General features: G+C 41.6%; 1 protein-coding gene across 1 annotated transcript in view; it reads left to right on the top strand.

The window, feature by feature from the left end:
* The first annotated feature begins 5409 nt into the window (after window positions 1-5409).
* The window catches only part of KCTD1 (potassium channel tetramerization domain containing 1), a 180368-nt gene continuing 169893 nt past the window's right edge, over window positions 5410-15884 (top strand). The window contains exon 1 of the mRNA XM_024739374.1: window positions 5410-5462. Coding sequence (XP_024595142.1) covers window positions 5454-5462 — 9 coding nt within the window. The 5' untranslated portion in view covers window positions 5410-5453. The remainder of the gene's footprint in view (window positions 5463-15884) is intronic.

Below are 15884 nucleotides of genomic sequence, written 5' to 3'. Positions count from 1 at the left end.
TCTTTCTTTTTTTTTTTTTAAATTTTGTTTATAAAGCACTTGCTTGTACTGATTCTGTAATTCCTGAAAGGCAAGAAGCAAATAATTATGAAGAAAGAGCTTCATGGCAGAATTCTAGCTGAGTCCCTTTTCCTATACAAGCAATTATACAAAATGCTTAATTAACTGTTGTCTATGCATGAGACAGTCTTGTCAAAATCAAGGATCCTCAAAGGAACAAAACGAGTCTTCCCTCGTGAGCAGCACCATTGATATAGGATCTTTCCTGGCTAATTTCCCCCATTATTTTACACGAAAAAGCGAGGTGCCTGTGTGGTTTCTAGATGAAATAATAAAATGAAATTTATTAATCTTTAGGAAAGATCAGCTACAGCAATTTCAATAATTTAGGTGTTTCCCATTGCGAAAATATCCTTCTGTGCTACTAACTTAAACAGTAATACTTTGCTATGGAGTATGTTATTTATTCAACAACTTCTATAAATCACAAGGGTCATAATTGCTATCATTTACTGAGAACTCACGCTAGGCACAATTCTAAATACTTTCCACATACTATCCCATTTAACCTCAAAATAAGGCTTCAAGTGGGGAATGTTCTTTCCTGTTTTATGCCTACAGAAACAAAGGATCAGGTCACACTGAAAGTTGCAGAGCTACGACTGTAACTCTGAGTCATAGCACCTACTTGCAATTATTTATTTGAAATATAGAATGTGACTGTCCAGCAAAGAATTTTGAAGGTCAGTAATGAATACAGGTGCTTCCCAACTCGCTTCTTTACACATCGGCTTCCTTGCCAACGAATGTATTTCTCTATCAAATAAGACGAGGTGGCGGTCAGGGTATTCCACGACGCTTAAGTTTTATTTTTGCATTCACCTCTGTGTTGCTTCAGAATGTGAGATTCTAACCAGAGAATTTTGGTAAAAGACCAAACTGATTTAAGGGCCTCAGTACGACGATTTGGTATCTGTTTCTATTCGGAATCATGGGTGAGATGAAATTGATGCCCGTCAGCAGATCCGCCATTGTGAGAAGACCTATCTTTTCGGAAACTGAGATATACAGACTCTTAATGTGGACAGTGATACAGAAAGCTAATCTGTTTCCAGAGGCTAATTATAAACAGGTGGTGGTTGGAGCCAAACCTCCAGGAATCACAAACCCATTCTGTTTGAGCTTGTTAATGCTTCTATTCAACTCCAGGAAAATGTGTGCATTCCACAGTGTTATGGGGAGTTTCAGGTTGGCTGATAAAAAACAGGTGATTTCCTCCAAAAAACTGACTCAAAGATAAAATAAAAGAACATAATTTGCTTCCTGTGTTAAAGGGCCTGTCCTTGTAGTAATAGGTGGATCCCTCTGGAGCAATGATGGAAATATCATCATTTAGTGACATAAAGGGAGAAAAGTGTGGTGATATCCATGCCTGCCCAGGCTGAACCCAAGAGCTGAGGCTCCTTTCTTCTTCCTAATGGAAAGTGCAATGGAATTTTTAACTTTGATCTGGGTGTTTGGCTGCTTCAGTGGAGGGCTCTTCAATTTCACATTTCATCTCAGCAACTCATGTCCACATCTTGTCAAATGGCCACCAAGACTGTCCCGCAGGGCTACCCCTGGACAAAGCTATGATTTCTGTGCAAACTTGTGATATGAGGGTTTGGTGAACACGAGGCGACCAAATGAGCTGTCCCCACGTTAATATTAGAAGGGGCCGTCGCTCCCCTTAGAGAACATCTCGTTTTCTCTTCCCCAGAGGTCCTAGTGCTAAACTTTTTTCCACCAAGCTCCTGGTTTCAATTCAAACTCTCCTATCATTGTTTTTATGCCTTTAAAAACTGGTGGAACTCATTCTGAGAGTGAGACCCAGGAAGATGGAAACAGAGGCCTGTGTTTTCTTTTTGATTGTTTCCTTGCTGACAATTTCATTGCCACTGTCTTTCATATGGCTGATGGTTTTTAGGCTGCTGGTCTGGCTTCAACCATTTATTGAAAAAGAAGGTTGGAAGGATTTTAAATATACTCTTTTTCCCAGTTTCTTAATGACTGGCAAAAACAAAACAAAACAAAACAAAACAAAAAAAACCACACTGTAGAAATCACAGAATGCAGAAGTTCACTTGCACATGTTTTATTAATTAGATAAAAAGTACTTTGGGTAATGTTATGATTGCAGGATTGATTGAGATAAAATCAGTAAGTTCAGATCCTATACTTGGCAAGATATGGACCCTGCTGTTCACATGCCATTTCATTAAAAATCTATTTAAAAATTTTTTTTTTTTTTTTTTTTTTTGCGGTACGCGGGCCTCTCACTGCTGTGGCCTCTCCCGTTGTGGAGCACAGGCTCCGGATGCGCAGGCTCAGCGGCCATGGCTCATGGGCCCAGCCGCTCTGCGGCATGTGGGATCTTCCCGGACCGGGGCACGAACCCGCGTCCCCTGCATCGGCAGGCAGACTCTCAACCACTGCGCCACCAGGGAAGCCCTGTTTTAAAATTTAAAATAAATTCTCATCAGCCTTGATTTCAAGGTTGTGACATTCGTTCATCTGTTTATATTGCACAGGACAAAATAACTTTTCACTCTGAATCCGTATAGTCTCAGCTTTGAGTCTCCCTCAAAATACAAGAACATTAAGGTCCTCACCACAATAAAATAAGACCTTACTTTTGCAGGCTATCTGCCACTGGATTACCACAAATTCAGGGATCAACTGAATAGGTTGGATCACTTTAAAATGTCACTGACCTAATGCCCAAAAAGTGCATCTTTTGGCGAGTGATGTCATTCTGAAGTAAGAAAACATCTTAAAAATGAACATTTCAGACCTCAGTTTGCTCAAATAAATATTATTCCTTTCCAAGTAGCTATCCTGCAAAACAAAGCCCCAGGAATTCTACTGCTTAAAACATTTTGAGAATTGTCTTTAATCCATTCAAGTGCTAATAAAAAAAACTGGCATCATTGTTTTTAGTCATATTTTCTTTTTTGACTCTAAATAGCATAAACTTTTTTTTTTTTTGGTTGGGCAGGGGTGGGGGGAGAGGCATTGTTTCCCAAAGTTAAACATCAAAGGGCAAAGATTTGTTGACATCAGAGATATTAAAAAGAACAAGCTAATAGGCTTTTAGGACAATTCCAGGAAGGGAATTCTGAAAATATGGCTTAAGCCATGTCAGCAGAATTTGGAATGCTGTAAGGTTTCTCAAGGTGAGTGTGGTCGGGGGAGGGGGAGAACCATTCACCTTTCTTTTGTCCTGCCTCTTGTGGCCTAGTCTTGGCCCTGTCAGTGGCTGGCTTATGACCTTGGGCAAGCTGCTTACCTCTCCTCATCTGTAAAATGATGCAAAGGACCACATGCCCTCCCACAAAGGGCCTTCCCAGCTCTCACATTCCAGGATAATGATACACAGTTCTCCAGACTTGGGTTAAAAGTCACTTTAGGCTACACCTTTAATGCATTAAGTCATATCAATGAATTGAGAATGTTTCTTCCATGGTGTCTTTTCTTCTCATGTTCTCCTATATTAACATTTAGAGCCATTTGGGGGCAAGAACAAAGTTTTTACTCAATTGAATTTGGGGTTTTGTAGACATTAAAAAATTTTTATTGCAGATCAGAGACTTTATCTAACTTTGTGTGTGTGTGTGTGTGTGTGTGTGTGTGTGTGTGTGTTAGGGGGAGATGGGGAGATTGAAAGAGAATGTGCAAAGAACAGCATAATTTTGTTTTGGGTTGTTTTGTAAGCCACCCTTTTTTTCTTTTTATAGGGTATTGATGTTCTCAAACCAGATTCCTATGTCATAGGAACTTGTTATGTTTTTTTCTTTTTTCAATCTACCAATATCCCTGATTCTCCCGATGACATTAATCTCATGTCATGATAGAACTTATCTCATCAACTATATTTTTTAAAAGCTTGGCCCTTCCCTTTCCTGATGGTATCTCAGGAGTTACTACCTTCAAGGTAAAATGATGGCTAAAAAATACTTCCTGTGAAATCCTGCCAATTGCAAGTATGTGCAGAACATGTCTAGTTCTATTTAGGGTCCCCCCTCCATTTCTTTCTTTTTTTAGTATCCTTGGCCTTACAGCCTGGTCTTTTTCATAAGAAATGTCAGCAAAGTCTTTGAATTAATGAACTGTGAAGTGCTCAAAAAAAAAAACCATTTCAAAAAGTATCCTGCGTGGATATAACACTAATGGGAGGTGATCCTTGAGTTAAAACGAAATATCCCACTCTAACTGAAAAGAATTAAGATAACGACTGGCTCGGGCACAATCTCTTTGAACAAAGAGCCAGAGAGGAAGGAGAAGTGATGGGGAGTGGGGGAGGTCAGAACCAGGGTAGCAATCTGGGAAAATGTGTTTATGTTAGAGTCTCTTTAGCTCTGTTGAACAAATAATGGAATTATACAACCCCCTCCCCCCCATAAAAGATACCAGGTGGAAGGAAGCAAAGACAAGGGAGCAGGAGAGGTATGTTTACAAGGTTGATCAAATAAACCTAAATGTAAGGTCCTTGGCTACACCTAACGTAGGTTTTGTTTTCTTTTAATTTTGCTATTTAAAAAAATGCAGTGTAACTCCTTCAATCTTTTTGCAATTCTGCATGGTTGAACATTTGAAATGAGTTTGTGTATCACCCCCAGGCGCTGATTCAGACTTGATTGGGGCAAAGCAGACTGCATGTGCTTATTTTTATCCACGTCATTTGGGACGTTATGTCGCCAAAGGAACCAAAAATGTGCTGCTCTATTGCCAAATTATCACCTATCCTTTGATCAGAAAGGGCGGTGATCCTCATCAACAAGTTGCGCGACCTTAGTGTAACAGCAATGTCAGGTCAACTTGAGAAAGTGAAGAGAGAGCCCTAAACACAAACAAAAAGAAACAACCAACAATCCTTATAATTATCATCATCTGCTGCTTTTCCCTCTTTTGGCAAAGAAACACTCCATCCATTTGCAGAAATCGCCTGCGGAAACGTTACATCAAAACTAATCACAACGATTAAAATCAGCTTTTCTGTGCAAGAGGAGGGTAAAAAGGAAGTTGGAGGCTGGAAAAAGACTGTTTTTCCACCAAAAAAAAAAAAAAACCTGGAAAAAAATTTCCTATATGTATATTTATCTATACGTCTATGTAGAGCTTTATTTTTGAAGGAGATCAATTGTCTGCCCTGTGATCAGTTAATTTGATTTAAGTTTTATTTTGGAGATTGATTTAGACTGGAGGTAGAGGCATGAGCTAATTGTATCCTGATCCTTGCCTTGAGGGGTTTCAAAGCCCTGGAGCAACTCTTCTCTGTATTTTGTTCTGTCTACCTTAGCCAAGCTATTGCATTTCTCTCTGGTGTGGCGAGCCGAGCAGATCGCTGGGAGAGAAATCGGAAAAGGGGGGAGAGGAAAAGGAAAAGGGGACTTGGAGAGAGACTTTGTGCTTCAATGTTTCAGGTAAGATCTGACGGTTTGGGTTTGTTATTATTTGCTAAGGAGGGTATGGCTGGGACTTTGGGCGCAACTCGCTTTTACGCATGTGCCAGGCATGGGGCGAGAGCGCGGCACACTCGCACACACACAGCCCGCCGCGGCGGCTCGGGAGCCGCTCGGACCGGCGGCGGGGCAGCGGCAGCCGCCTCCTCCGGGGCTGCTCCCGCTGCTCCTCGGCGTTCCTCCCCGTCCCCGCCGCCCTTCTTTACTGAAATTGTGAAGTGTGTTTCCTCGCCCGCCCCCCAGAGGGACTTAACTGGAAAATAGAGTCCGCGCCTCCTGGAAAGTGAACCGGGTGGGGGCCGCGTTCTGGTGAATTTGCGTGAAAAGTGAGGTCGAGCCCCCAAAACATCCAGGAAGAGGAGACGGGAGCCGTGGTGCAGGAATCCCTTACCTGGACGCGTGCTCCGCGCCGCCGCCCCGAGTACCGCAACTTGCTAGCTAGCGCGGGTCGATGGTATCTGCCTTTGTGCGTTCGAACACTTGCACTTCCGTGGAAATGATTTTCTGGTATCAAAATGTTTTCACCGTGACTGCTTCGGGGGCCGGCTGGGCGGGAGCCAACTAAGTGAGCAAAGTTGGATGTCGGCTTTGTGCGTGGAGAAAGGCACGCAGGAACTGTCCAGTATCCCTATGCCATTGGCTTCCTCGCTCAGAGGTGCACCGCAGTGGGCAGAAGTAATTTGGTACAAACGCTGCATTACCTCTAAGATCATAGAATGCGCTGCTTTCAAGCAAATCCTTGACGGGTGTGTGTGTCCGTGGTGGAACTGGGAGAGACATAACAGTTTAACATACTCATTCTTTAAGAAACGTTTGCCTTCTGTTTTCAATCAACTAAGCTGGCAGCTAGAGATACAAGTTTATTTGAGAATACCCTCTGGGTCCAAGCATGCTTGGATTGTTTAGCAAATTAAAAATGAGCAAAATGCTTTTACCTTCTCAGCAGTAGACTCCTTAAGAGACCTCCTGTTTTGTGTGTATGTGTGTGTTTTTTAGAGAAACATTTTCTATGTGTCTCAAATGCGTTTTTGATGGGGAAAAGGAGAAAATAAAAGAGTTTTAAAGGCTGAGGCTGATGCCATCGAATGATTCATTAAATCTGATTTTACATCAAGGCATTTACCTGCATATATGGGAATCTGTGGAAACTAATCCCTAATCTACTTGGTGAATTTGAAATAGTGGTGGATCCATTTGTCTCCCGGATAATGGGCAATGTGCCGATCTGTTACTTGTGTTTATGTTTGTGTGGCAGTTGGAGTACCGTGAGGGGCTGGTGTTCAGAAGACTGCACACTGACTACAACAGTTAGGCTCAGGAGTCCTGCTGCTGCTTGAATGGAAAGAATTGTTAGCAATTGTTCTGATGACAGTAGGTTTCGTGTTTAGTAATTAGGTTGCAAAGGTGATTGTTGAATTTTAAAACTTTGCATCCCAGAGAAAACTTCATTGGTTTATGTTTATAAAAAGAAAATCACTCATTAGGCAAAAATATCATACATTTGCTGGGAAGGAAGTTTGAAATGAATCGAGCGTGAATGATAGTTGGCAAAAAATCTCCCACCACAGTATTCAAAATGACTGCAGTGATTTTGCTGTGTTAATTTTGCCTGAAGCCCAATATAAAGTTCTCTGACACACACTAGAGGTCTCTCTTCTAGCTGTAAGATATTCATGTTTGTAATTCTTTGCCAGGGCATGCATTGTAGGGTGGGAAATGATAGCTTGGTTCAGACTTATTTAAGTAATAGTGATTTACTGGCCATTTACATTACTCTGATGTGAGGTATTTATTTTGGAGAATATTCAGTAATTATTGTACAAATTATACCACCTAAGTACTAGGAAAGTTACTGTAATGAGACTTCTACTGCATGATGATGAAAACAGATTATTCAATTTGTTGAATAGCATTATGGACCTTTTGGCATACAATTATTTATCCAGAGCAATTTGGTTTTAAATGTAAAAGTAATTAGCAAAAGATGTATTATATTGGAGAACTTTCTGAGAATTAAACTTTCATTTACCTCTAGGTTTAGGAGTAAGTTGCTTGCACAAATGCTTTTTTGTCTTGACATTTCTACAATCAGAATGATTGTTTTCTAATGCTGAAATGTGTTATTTTCTGCTAAGATATTTTCATTTACATTGCTTTGAGTCATTCAAAGGATGTTTGTTTGTGAACCATCAGTTCACCAAGGCTTTTATTGTTTTGTTTGTTTGGGGTTTTTTTTGCGTGGGTTTTTTTTTTTTTTTTTTTTTGGCCACACCACGTGACTTGTGGGATCTTAGTTCCCCAGCTAGGGATAGAACCCTGGCCCTCGGCAATGAAAGCACAGAGCCCTAACCACTGGACCGCCAAGGAATTACCCTCACCAAGGCTTTTATTTAGTTGGATCTTAAACTGCATTTCTGAACCTTCTTTGGGACTGCAATTTATAATTTCCCAAGCAAGTGAAGCTTTTATTTTCTTTATCTTTAGGATGAACCATCTTGGGGGGAAAAATGAAATGTTTGGACGCAAGCATGTATGCTTATTTTAATAACTCATGCAGAAGTGAGGAAACGTTTTTAAAAATTAACGCAGAAGTGTGAAACAATTCAGTTTTCTTTGGCACTGTAATAGTGTTCTGGTTTGTCATTCATAAAAACGTACTAGATGTAAATCACAGTTATGCTTGTTGATGACTTTGGTTTGAGATAATCGTGCAGAGAATGAAACAGAGAGATTATCCTTTAAGAATAACAAGCCAGTATTCATCGAGTTCATTCATTCAACAAATATTTATTTGTGCCTTCTGTATGCAAGGCACTGTGCTAGATGCCAGAGAGACACGATGGTGAGGAAAAGTATGTAGAGTCCCCAGTCTCCTGGAATTTGTGATTCAGCTAGAGAGACAGACGTTAATCAAACAGTTGAACAACAGACAGAGAATAGTGCTTCGAAGGAAAAGAAACTAACCAAAGAGGGGCAAAATTGCCAAGACTGGGGTCAGGGTTCTGAAGGAAGTGTTACAGACTGAGATCTGAGTAAGTGATGAAGAAGCAGGGCAGGAGAAGCAGAGAGAGAACAGGAAGTAAGTTCCAGGCAGAGGGAAGAGGGAATGGCATTTGCCAAGCAGGGAGAGGCATGACAAAGGGAGAGGAACTCAAGGATTAACTAGCTTGAGCTGAGAGAGGGAAGAGGAAGTGATGAGAGAGCAGGTTGCAGGGAGAGACCTCTAGTCTTAACTCTAAGAGCGGAGTGAAGGGACTTGGCCAGTATTGGCAGGAGGGCAACAGTAACATAATCAGACTTGTGTTTTGCAAGGATAATTCTGATGTCATCGTGGGCAGTGAATAGAGGAGCCCAGGGTGGATGAAGTATAGCCCTTGGAACGCTATTACAGTTGTCCAGGCAAGAGAACGTACAGCTGGGCTTAGGGCAGTGGCAGGGGAAACAGAGGGATGGGAGATCTATTTACAAAGTGAAATTGACAGAATGTAGTAAAGGATTGGTGATGCCTAAACAAGGAGAGAGAGAGAGAGATGTCAAGTGGACACCTAGGTTTCTGACACGTTAATAACTGAATGGCCACTGGGATTCTGCAGACTGCATAGATTTTGTGTTTTTCACTTTATTTCTGGTAGCCAGAATTAGGAGTAATGACAAGCCTCATTCACATCCTGTGTAACTGAATTCAATGGGAATTTGTTCACCAGTCGTGTATGGGGCACCTAGTGTGTCAGGCACTGATCTCCCTGCTCTTGTCCTGTTGTCCAAGACGCCTTTTCATTTATGAACTGCACCGCAAAGTTTCACTTCTCCAGTTCCAGCTAAGTTGGAATTCATCATTCGAATAGGCCAGTGTTTAACCTTCTGAAACAAAAATCAGGTCTGTGCCTTATAGTGAAAATTAATTGTGCTTAAAAATATTATAAACATAAATTAAATGACTATAAAAATGAACTGCTCAGTCACGCTTTCTAAAAGCCCATTTACATACAAATAACCGGCACAATTATTCTGAATTACTCATTGGAAAAAAAAAAACTTTTAAGGACCGTAACACAGTAAAGTTTGTTTGGTCCGACTTGACTCTACTCAGCTCTGCTTTCTGCCAGTTAGTTCGATTTTAGTATGTTTGTCCTTCCCATGTCTCTAACTTTTTGTACTGATGCTTGGCTAATCTTGTCTCAATGCAACATTTTCTTACTTTTCTTAAGTGGACATTGTTTTTGGTATTTCTAATATCTTGTCCATTCTTTCCATTTGTTCTTATTTTTCTAAAACTTTTCCCCTCACATCTGGCTTCACAGACATGTATAACAATAGGGAAATAGTGTTTTGGTGATTACTCAACACCAAAAGAGCACCAGTTGATGAATAATTGATTAATTTTGTGGGTTTTTTTTTTTGGCTGTGTTGGGTCTTTGTTGCTGCGCACGGGTTTTCTCTAGTTACAGCAAGCGGAGGCTACTCTTCGTTGCAGTGCGTGGGCTTCTCATTGCGGTGCCTTCTCTTTTTGGGGAGCACGGGCTCTAGGGGTGCGGGCTTCAGTAGTTGTGGCACGTGGGCTCTAGAGCACAGGCTCAGCAGTTGTGGCGCACAGGCCCAGCTGCTCTGCGGTATGTGGGATCTTCCTGGACCAGGGCTCGAACCCGTGTCCCCTGCATTGGCAGGCGGATTCTTAACCACTGCGCCACCAGGGAAACCCTGATTAATTTTAAAGTAATCTAAAATGAGGCATTCAGTTTTTCTTTCAACATCAAAACTTATTAGAAAGAGGATTTTGGGGGGAAAAATCTTCCATGAATGCTTTATAATTGCTTTTCCCCTTTCTGGTTCTACTCCTTCTAGGAAATTTCCAAGAAATTTGGGTTTTAGTTATTTCCAGGAAACAATTTGAATATCACTCTCTGTATTGGCGTTTGAGATACAATTGCAATTCTATAAGATACTTTTCTTGCTGGTTCTCCTATGGGTGGCCCTGAGGGCAGGCTCTGGTTGGAAAAACATCTTCATTTTAGCCAAGTCACCTGGGGATCTATTTCTTCTGTATATATGGGAATGATTAATATCTCTCCAACCTGCCTTATAGGATTTTTGAGAGGAAAAATAAGAGTACATATGGCAAACTGATGTGCAAATAAGTAGCATCAAGCAACCCTAAAGGGAAGTTTTTCCGAAGGCCCTCCCCCTACCCCGCCAAATTCTGGCCCCTTGCTACAAGTAACAGAGGCCAGTCTGAACTACCTCACTGAACCCCCAAAACAACCCTGTGCGGCAACCCCATCTCACAGGTGAAAGAACTGAGGATTCGAAAGATCACGTGACCTGCCTGAGGTCAAAGTCTAGGCTAGTGGCATAGAGCAGGGATTGTAGCCCAGCAGGCTGACAACAAGCCCCTAATCTGCCATTAGGCACTTTTTTGGCCCTTCACACTTCTGGTTCTTTCTGTCCAGTAGATAGCATCTTAGCACTTTAACAGGTGCTTTCTTCTCTGCCACCAGCTGCTCTTCCTCCTCTCCTCTCTTCTTCCCTCCCTCACCCCGACACCCACCCTGGTGTCATCTCCCCACCAGCACCCTCCCTCTAACACCAAGAGTGAGAAAAAATAAAAAGCAGTTTGAGGTTGGTGCTGTCAGACATCTGAATTGCTCCCAAGTTCGTGCTGAGCAAATCCATCACTCTCACATCTCTGTCATGCTGACCAATATACGGATTTGTTTTTCATCCAATGAGAACTGACAACGACGCAGGTCTTGCTATACCAATGCTGCTATTAAGAAGGAGAGGTATGAACTGAAAAGAAAGTTAACTAGATAGATTTCAAATGCTTGCTAGAGGAAGGGATATTCTTCCTGATAAATCTTCCCAAAGCATCTACTCCTATCATCAGTTAGTTTTGTAGCACTTTCACTTTGCTGGAAATCTGCTTATAGAACAGAAAATGTGTGTGAAACAGAAGATCCATACTGTGTGGAGGGGGGCTGGAGGCTACATTGGTCCATGTTATCGACACTTCTCTCTTCTACCTACTACCACTACCCCATGTTCAAATGCCACTCCCAACTCTTCCTAATTCTGTTGTCTTGAATAAACTAATTAAATCTCTCTAAGCTTCAGTTTTCTGAGCTGTAATTGAGATAGTAATAGTCACTATAAATGAGGTAATAATATGAGACAGTTATAAGTGAGATAATAATAGATTCTAGGGTTGTTCTGAGGTTTGAATTAGATTTTATGGGAAGTACATGCCTGGCACGTAATAAGCACTCCGAAAATATTCCTGTAATATTATTAAGAGCAGGAACTATGTTTATTCATCTTTGCTTCCTCAATTCCTGATACAGTTCCTGGCACACAGGATAAGTGCTCGATAAATAATTGTTGGGTAACGTGAACACAGAATTTCAGCGAAAGCAAGAATAAAACCAGCTGGTGATTTCAATTCCCTGTAAGTACTTTTTGCCTTTGACAGGAGGGTCCAGGTTCTGCCAGATGCCCTTGCCGAAGAGTTATGGGCTTTTCCTAACCAATTAGGTCAACCATTTGGGAGCAGACCAAATCTGATCTGGAGAAGTATTCATGCTAACTAGGACATTGCTTCAGAGATGTCATCGGTTTACCTTCTGATGACTCACATGAAGGTCCTATGCGCAGTTGTCATGAGCTTTCCAAAATATGCAGACATCTAGAACTGATGCTATGAAATGATGAAACCGCTAAGTTCTGAACCCACAATGGGAATCAGGGAATTTGTTTATTACGCAGCAAGGAAAACATCGGAACTGGTCTGATACCCATTCCATCCAGCAGATGGCAGCGCTACACATTCACAAGCCAGTTCTCGGAATAGCCTCTGGTCTTTCTCTTAGCTTCTCACTATTGCCCCACCTTCAGTGGAAAAGGAAGTCTGAGCCAACTTTAAAAACCTCCCTCGGCTCCTCCGCAGCAATAACTGGGCAGCTGGAAGAATCTGCACCTCGGAGTTACCCATTTCCCCCTGTGCTGTGAGAAAGCAGATACCGGGGTCTGTTAGAATCCACTCACTCCCACAGATAAGTACAGAGTCTGTTTTGTTTGCTTAAAGCAAATCAGTAGAAGGAATGGAAGTGTTATGTGCAACTAAAGACCCACGTGTAATCCTCTAGGTACGGTAGTGAAAGGAGCTTTGGTTTTTGAGTCGCTTAGAACTGTGGACTCACTGTTAGCTGTGTGACCCTAAACCTTGGCTTTATTATCTGTACAAATAAGGATACTGACAACCACCTCAGAGGGTTGTTGTGAGAATTACATATGTAACACCAGTACAATGCTTCTACGTGCCAGGCTGTTTTCCAAGGACTTTACAATGTAGTATCTCATCGAATCCTCATCCATCATTCTAGAGGGCAGTATTCTTGGTATCCCTGTTTTTGAAATGAGGAAATCGAGGCAGGGAGAGATTAAGTATCTTGCCCAAGGCCACATACTGGTGAGTGGGAGAACTATAGGATTTGAATGATGCGCTCGGGCCTCAGAGTCTGTGCTCTTAGCTCCCAGGCACTACTGTCTCTTGTCAATAATGATTGTTACCAATAGCCAATAATTATTAAGTGCTTTCCCTGTGCTAGGAACTTCACGGATGTTAATGCCTCTCAGCCACCCTAGAAGGTGGATGCTATTCTATTACTTGCCCCACCTTATCAAATGAAGAAAAAAAGTGCCCCACTCTGTAAGAAACACAGGAAAACAAATTAATGGTGAGACTGTAATATGTTAAAGCACTAAGTGGTGAGTCCTACTGTAATTGTCACAGTGATTTAGAGATAAGAGAAATTAACAATGAAAGTGTATGGGACTATGTTCCAACTGTATATGATAAGGCACGTGGAAAAATGTTAAATGTCTTATCCTTTAAATTTTCCATCAGGGCCCTTAGGTATTTATAGCCTCGGAATCCTTTTCAGAAATGGTGAGTGGCCAGCAAAGATTGGGGTTGGCCCCACTCCTGTTTAGCACTGCTTCCCTCCGCTGAGAGTCATGGCTCATTATTTTATGAGGTAGGAAGATCCAGGTGCTTTGCTAAATGGCCATCGCCTTCCTCTCATACATGAGGGCCAACTCTTAGCACAGTTCATTTGCCTGTGAGTTCCAGGAACTCACAATGGTGAAAGAAATTCACCTGCAACATGAACTCACTCAGCTTCTCCCTGATGAGAAACGCCATTCCAAGTCTGGGACGGAAGAGAGGTTTTAGAAACCAGAATATTGTGACTTTGGACTCTACTTTCTGTAAGATGCTCAAATGAAGTTTGGGAGAACAGACAGCTCCTTTAGAATGAGGGCCAAGTTTTTAGAATGAAGGCTTCCTCAGTGGCTGACAGTACTGTTTCAAAAATCCAAAATATCTGAGAAGTGGACCATTCTAAGGTTGCAGAAGTCAAACTAGCTACATAAGAACTGCAGGATCACCACTCCAGTGGTGATCATTCGTAGAAACAGCCACAGAGTTCACGATCAGTGGTGTCACGGGCACCCCACCAGTCATGTATATTGCTGGGCACTGAGCCAGGGCTGAGTAAGTGAAAGATAGGATAGAAGTTCTACAAACTTCCACCTTAAGAAATCAGGGACATTTCTTATCACTTTTTTTCTTCCAAATAAGCCTTTGTGCTCATGCAGATCTTTGCCTAATGTTATCCTTTCATTTCTGATTTGTCTTTATGTCTAAATGCATTAGAAACTAAGAATATTTCTAGCTAAAGCACTCAAAATCTCAGTCGTTCAGCTCTGCATAATTGTTCAAGGGGTCTTCTTTGTTTCTTTTTCTCTCTTAAAGAAAATTGAGTCAAATGCATTTTTAGATTTAGACTTAGATTCAAATTTTTCTTTTGAAAAGATGCACCCAAATTCCTTTTATAGTCATAGTTTGTTTTTCCATTGTACAGTTGATGCATTCACATATCCGAGTTATTTTTGACAGCCCTTCTGCAAACTTTAAGTGTATGGTAAACCTGTTTCCAAATTATTCTGCTAAGGAGTACGACAGATACACATTTTATCACTTGAAAATTACACCTTTTGATAAATTTCTACGTTAACGCAGTAACCATTTATTATGGAAGTGCACAAAGTGCTTCTGAGCTGATCTATTTCTAAAGCTCTTTGCAAATAATTGCTTTTAAAATCAGTTTTAAATATGAGTTTATATAGCCACACATATAACACAGATACTTAGGCTCAGTTTTGGGGTGATTCAGTAGCTGATGACCCAGTTTCCATATGATATATCTTCTCTTCTCCTTTTTCATTGCTGTCTGCCTTTTGGCCTCGTAATTACTTTTTGGTACCCCTGTCAAAGGATGGAGAAGGGGGAAAAACAAGGAAATAAATTTCAAATTCGTTTCTCTTTCTTTCCCGCTCCCTCACACAACTTGACAAAGTATGTTGGTGAGGAGTCAGCTCTTGATTCCTGCTAACGGAGAGACATAACAGAAAGAATAATCCAAAGGAATCGGTGATCCAGAGTCATTTTTATTAATATTTTGATGTGACTTGTAACTCGGCTGGGATTAAATTTTGCAGCCTTCACGTGCACATTTTCTTCTCCATTTCAACTTCTGCCGTCTTGCTATATTATTTCAGCATGAATGTGGGTGACCGAACGCAACCCTTAATGAGTAGTCTTTCCCAATTATGAACACGAATCAGTCTTTTCCAAAGTATTTTCTAGCTCAGTGGTTCTGGGCCTCAGTTTGCAGCAGAAGCGCCTGGAGAACTTGTTAAAACACAGATTCCTGGCTCCACCCTGAGTTACTGATTAGACAGGTCAGGTGTGAGGCCTGTGTAGTTGCATTTCTAACAGGTTCCCAAAGGCCGCTGATGCTGCCGTTCTAGGGACCGCAGCTTGAGAATCTCTGTTCTTGGAAACAGTCGACCCTAGAGATACTCCCGGAGGGAAATAAAAAGGCTTCATCAGTCGCGTAAATTTAGGAAATAACGTCCCTTCTCTTGAAGTCTTTTTAAGTATTGTAAAGATTTGTAGGAGTCTTGCAGTACGTGAATCAGTTTTTAACTCGTGTTTTCTAAACTTATGTGACCATAGAGCCCTTCCTTCTCTTGGTACCAATCAACTCAGAATGACTGTTCCTGCAGCACGGTGGTGCCTCCCTGGTGCCTTGATGGCTACACTTCAATACCTCCCACCTTCCACTTCCTGTTGGCAGCCACCTGCCGCGGACACAGCTAGGACAGTTTCATCACTCGGCACCTCTCCAACTTGGCAGTCTCCCACTCAGCTTTCTCCTTTTGACCAGAGTATCTCATCCTCCTACTGACGCCCACTCAACCTGCTTTTGACGCTCCCCCCACTTCCTCTTTTCCCACCTCTCTGATCTTCCCTGTCTTCCTCGT

The sequence above is a fragment of the Neophocaena asiaeorientalis genome, unplaced genomic scaffold, assembly GCF_003031525.2.
Source record: "Neophocaena asiaeorientalis asiaeorientalis breed wild unplaced genomic scaffold, Neophocaena_asiaeorientalis_V1.1 scaffold42, whole genome shotgun sequence".
Lineage (NCBI taxonomy): Eukaryota > Metazoa > Chordata > Mammalia > Artiodactyla > Phocoenidae > Neophocaena > Neophocaena asiaeorientalis.
Note: the sequence above shows the minus strand (reverse complement) of the source record. Positions and strands in the feature narration are given on the sequence as shown.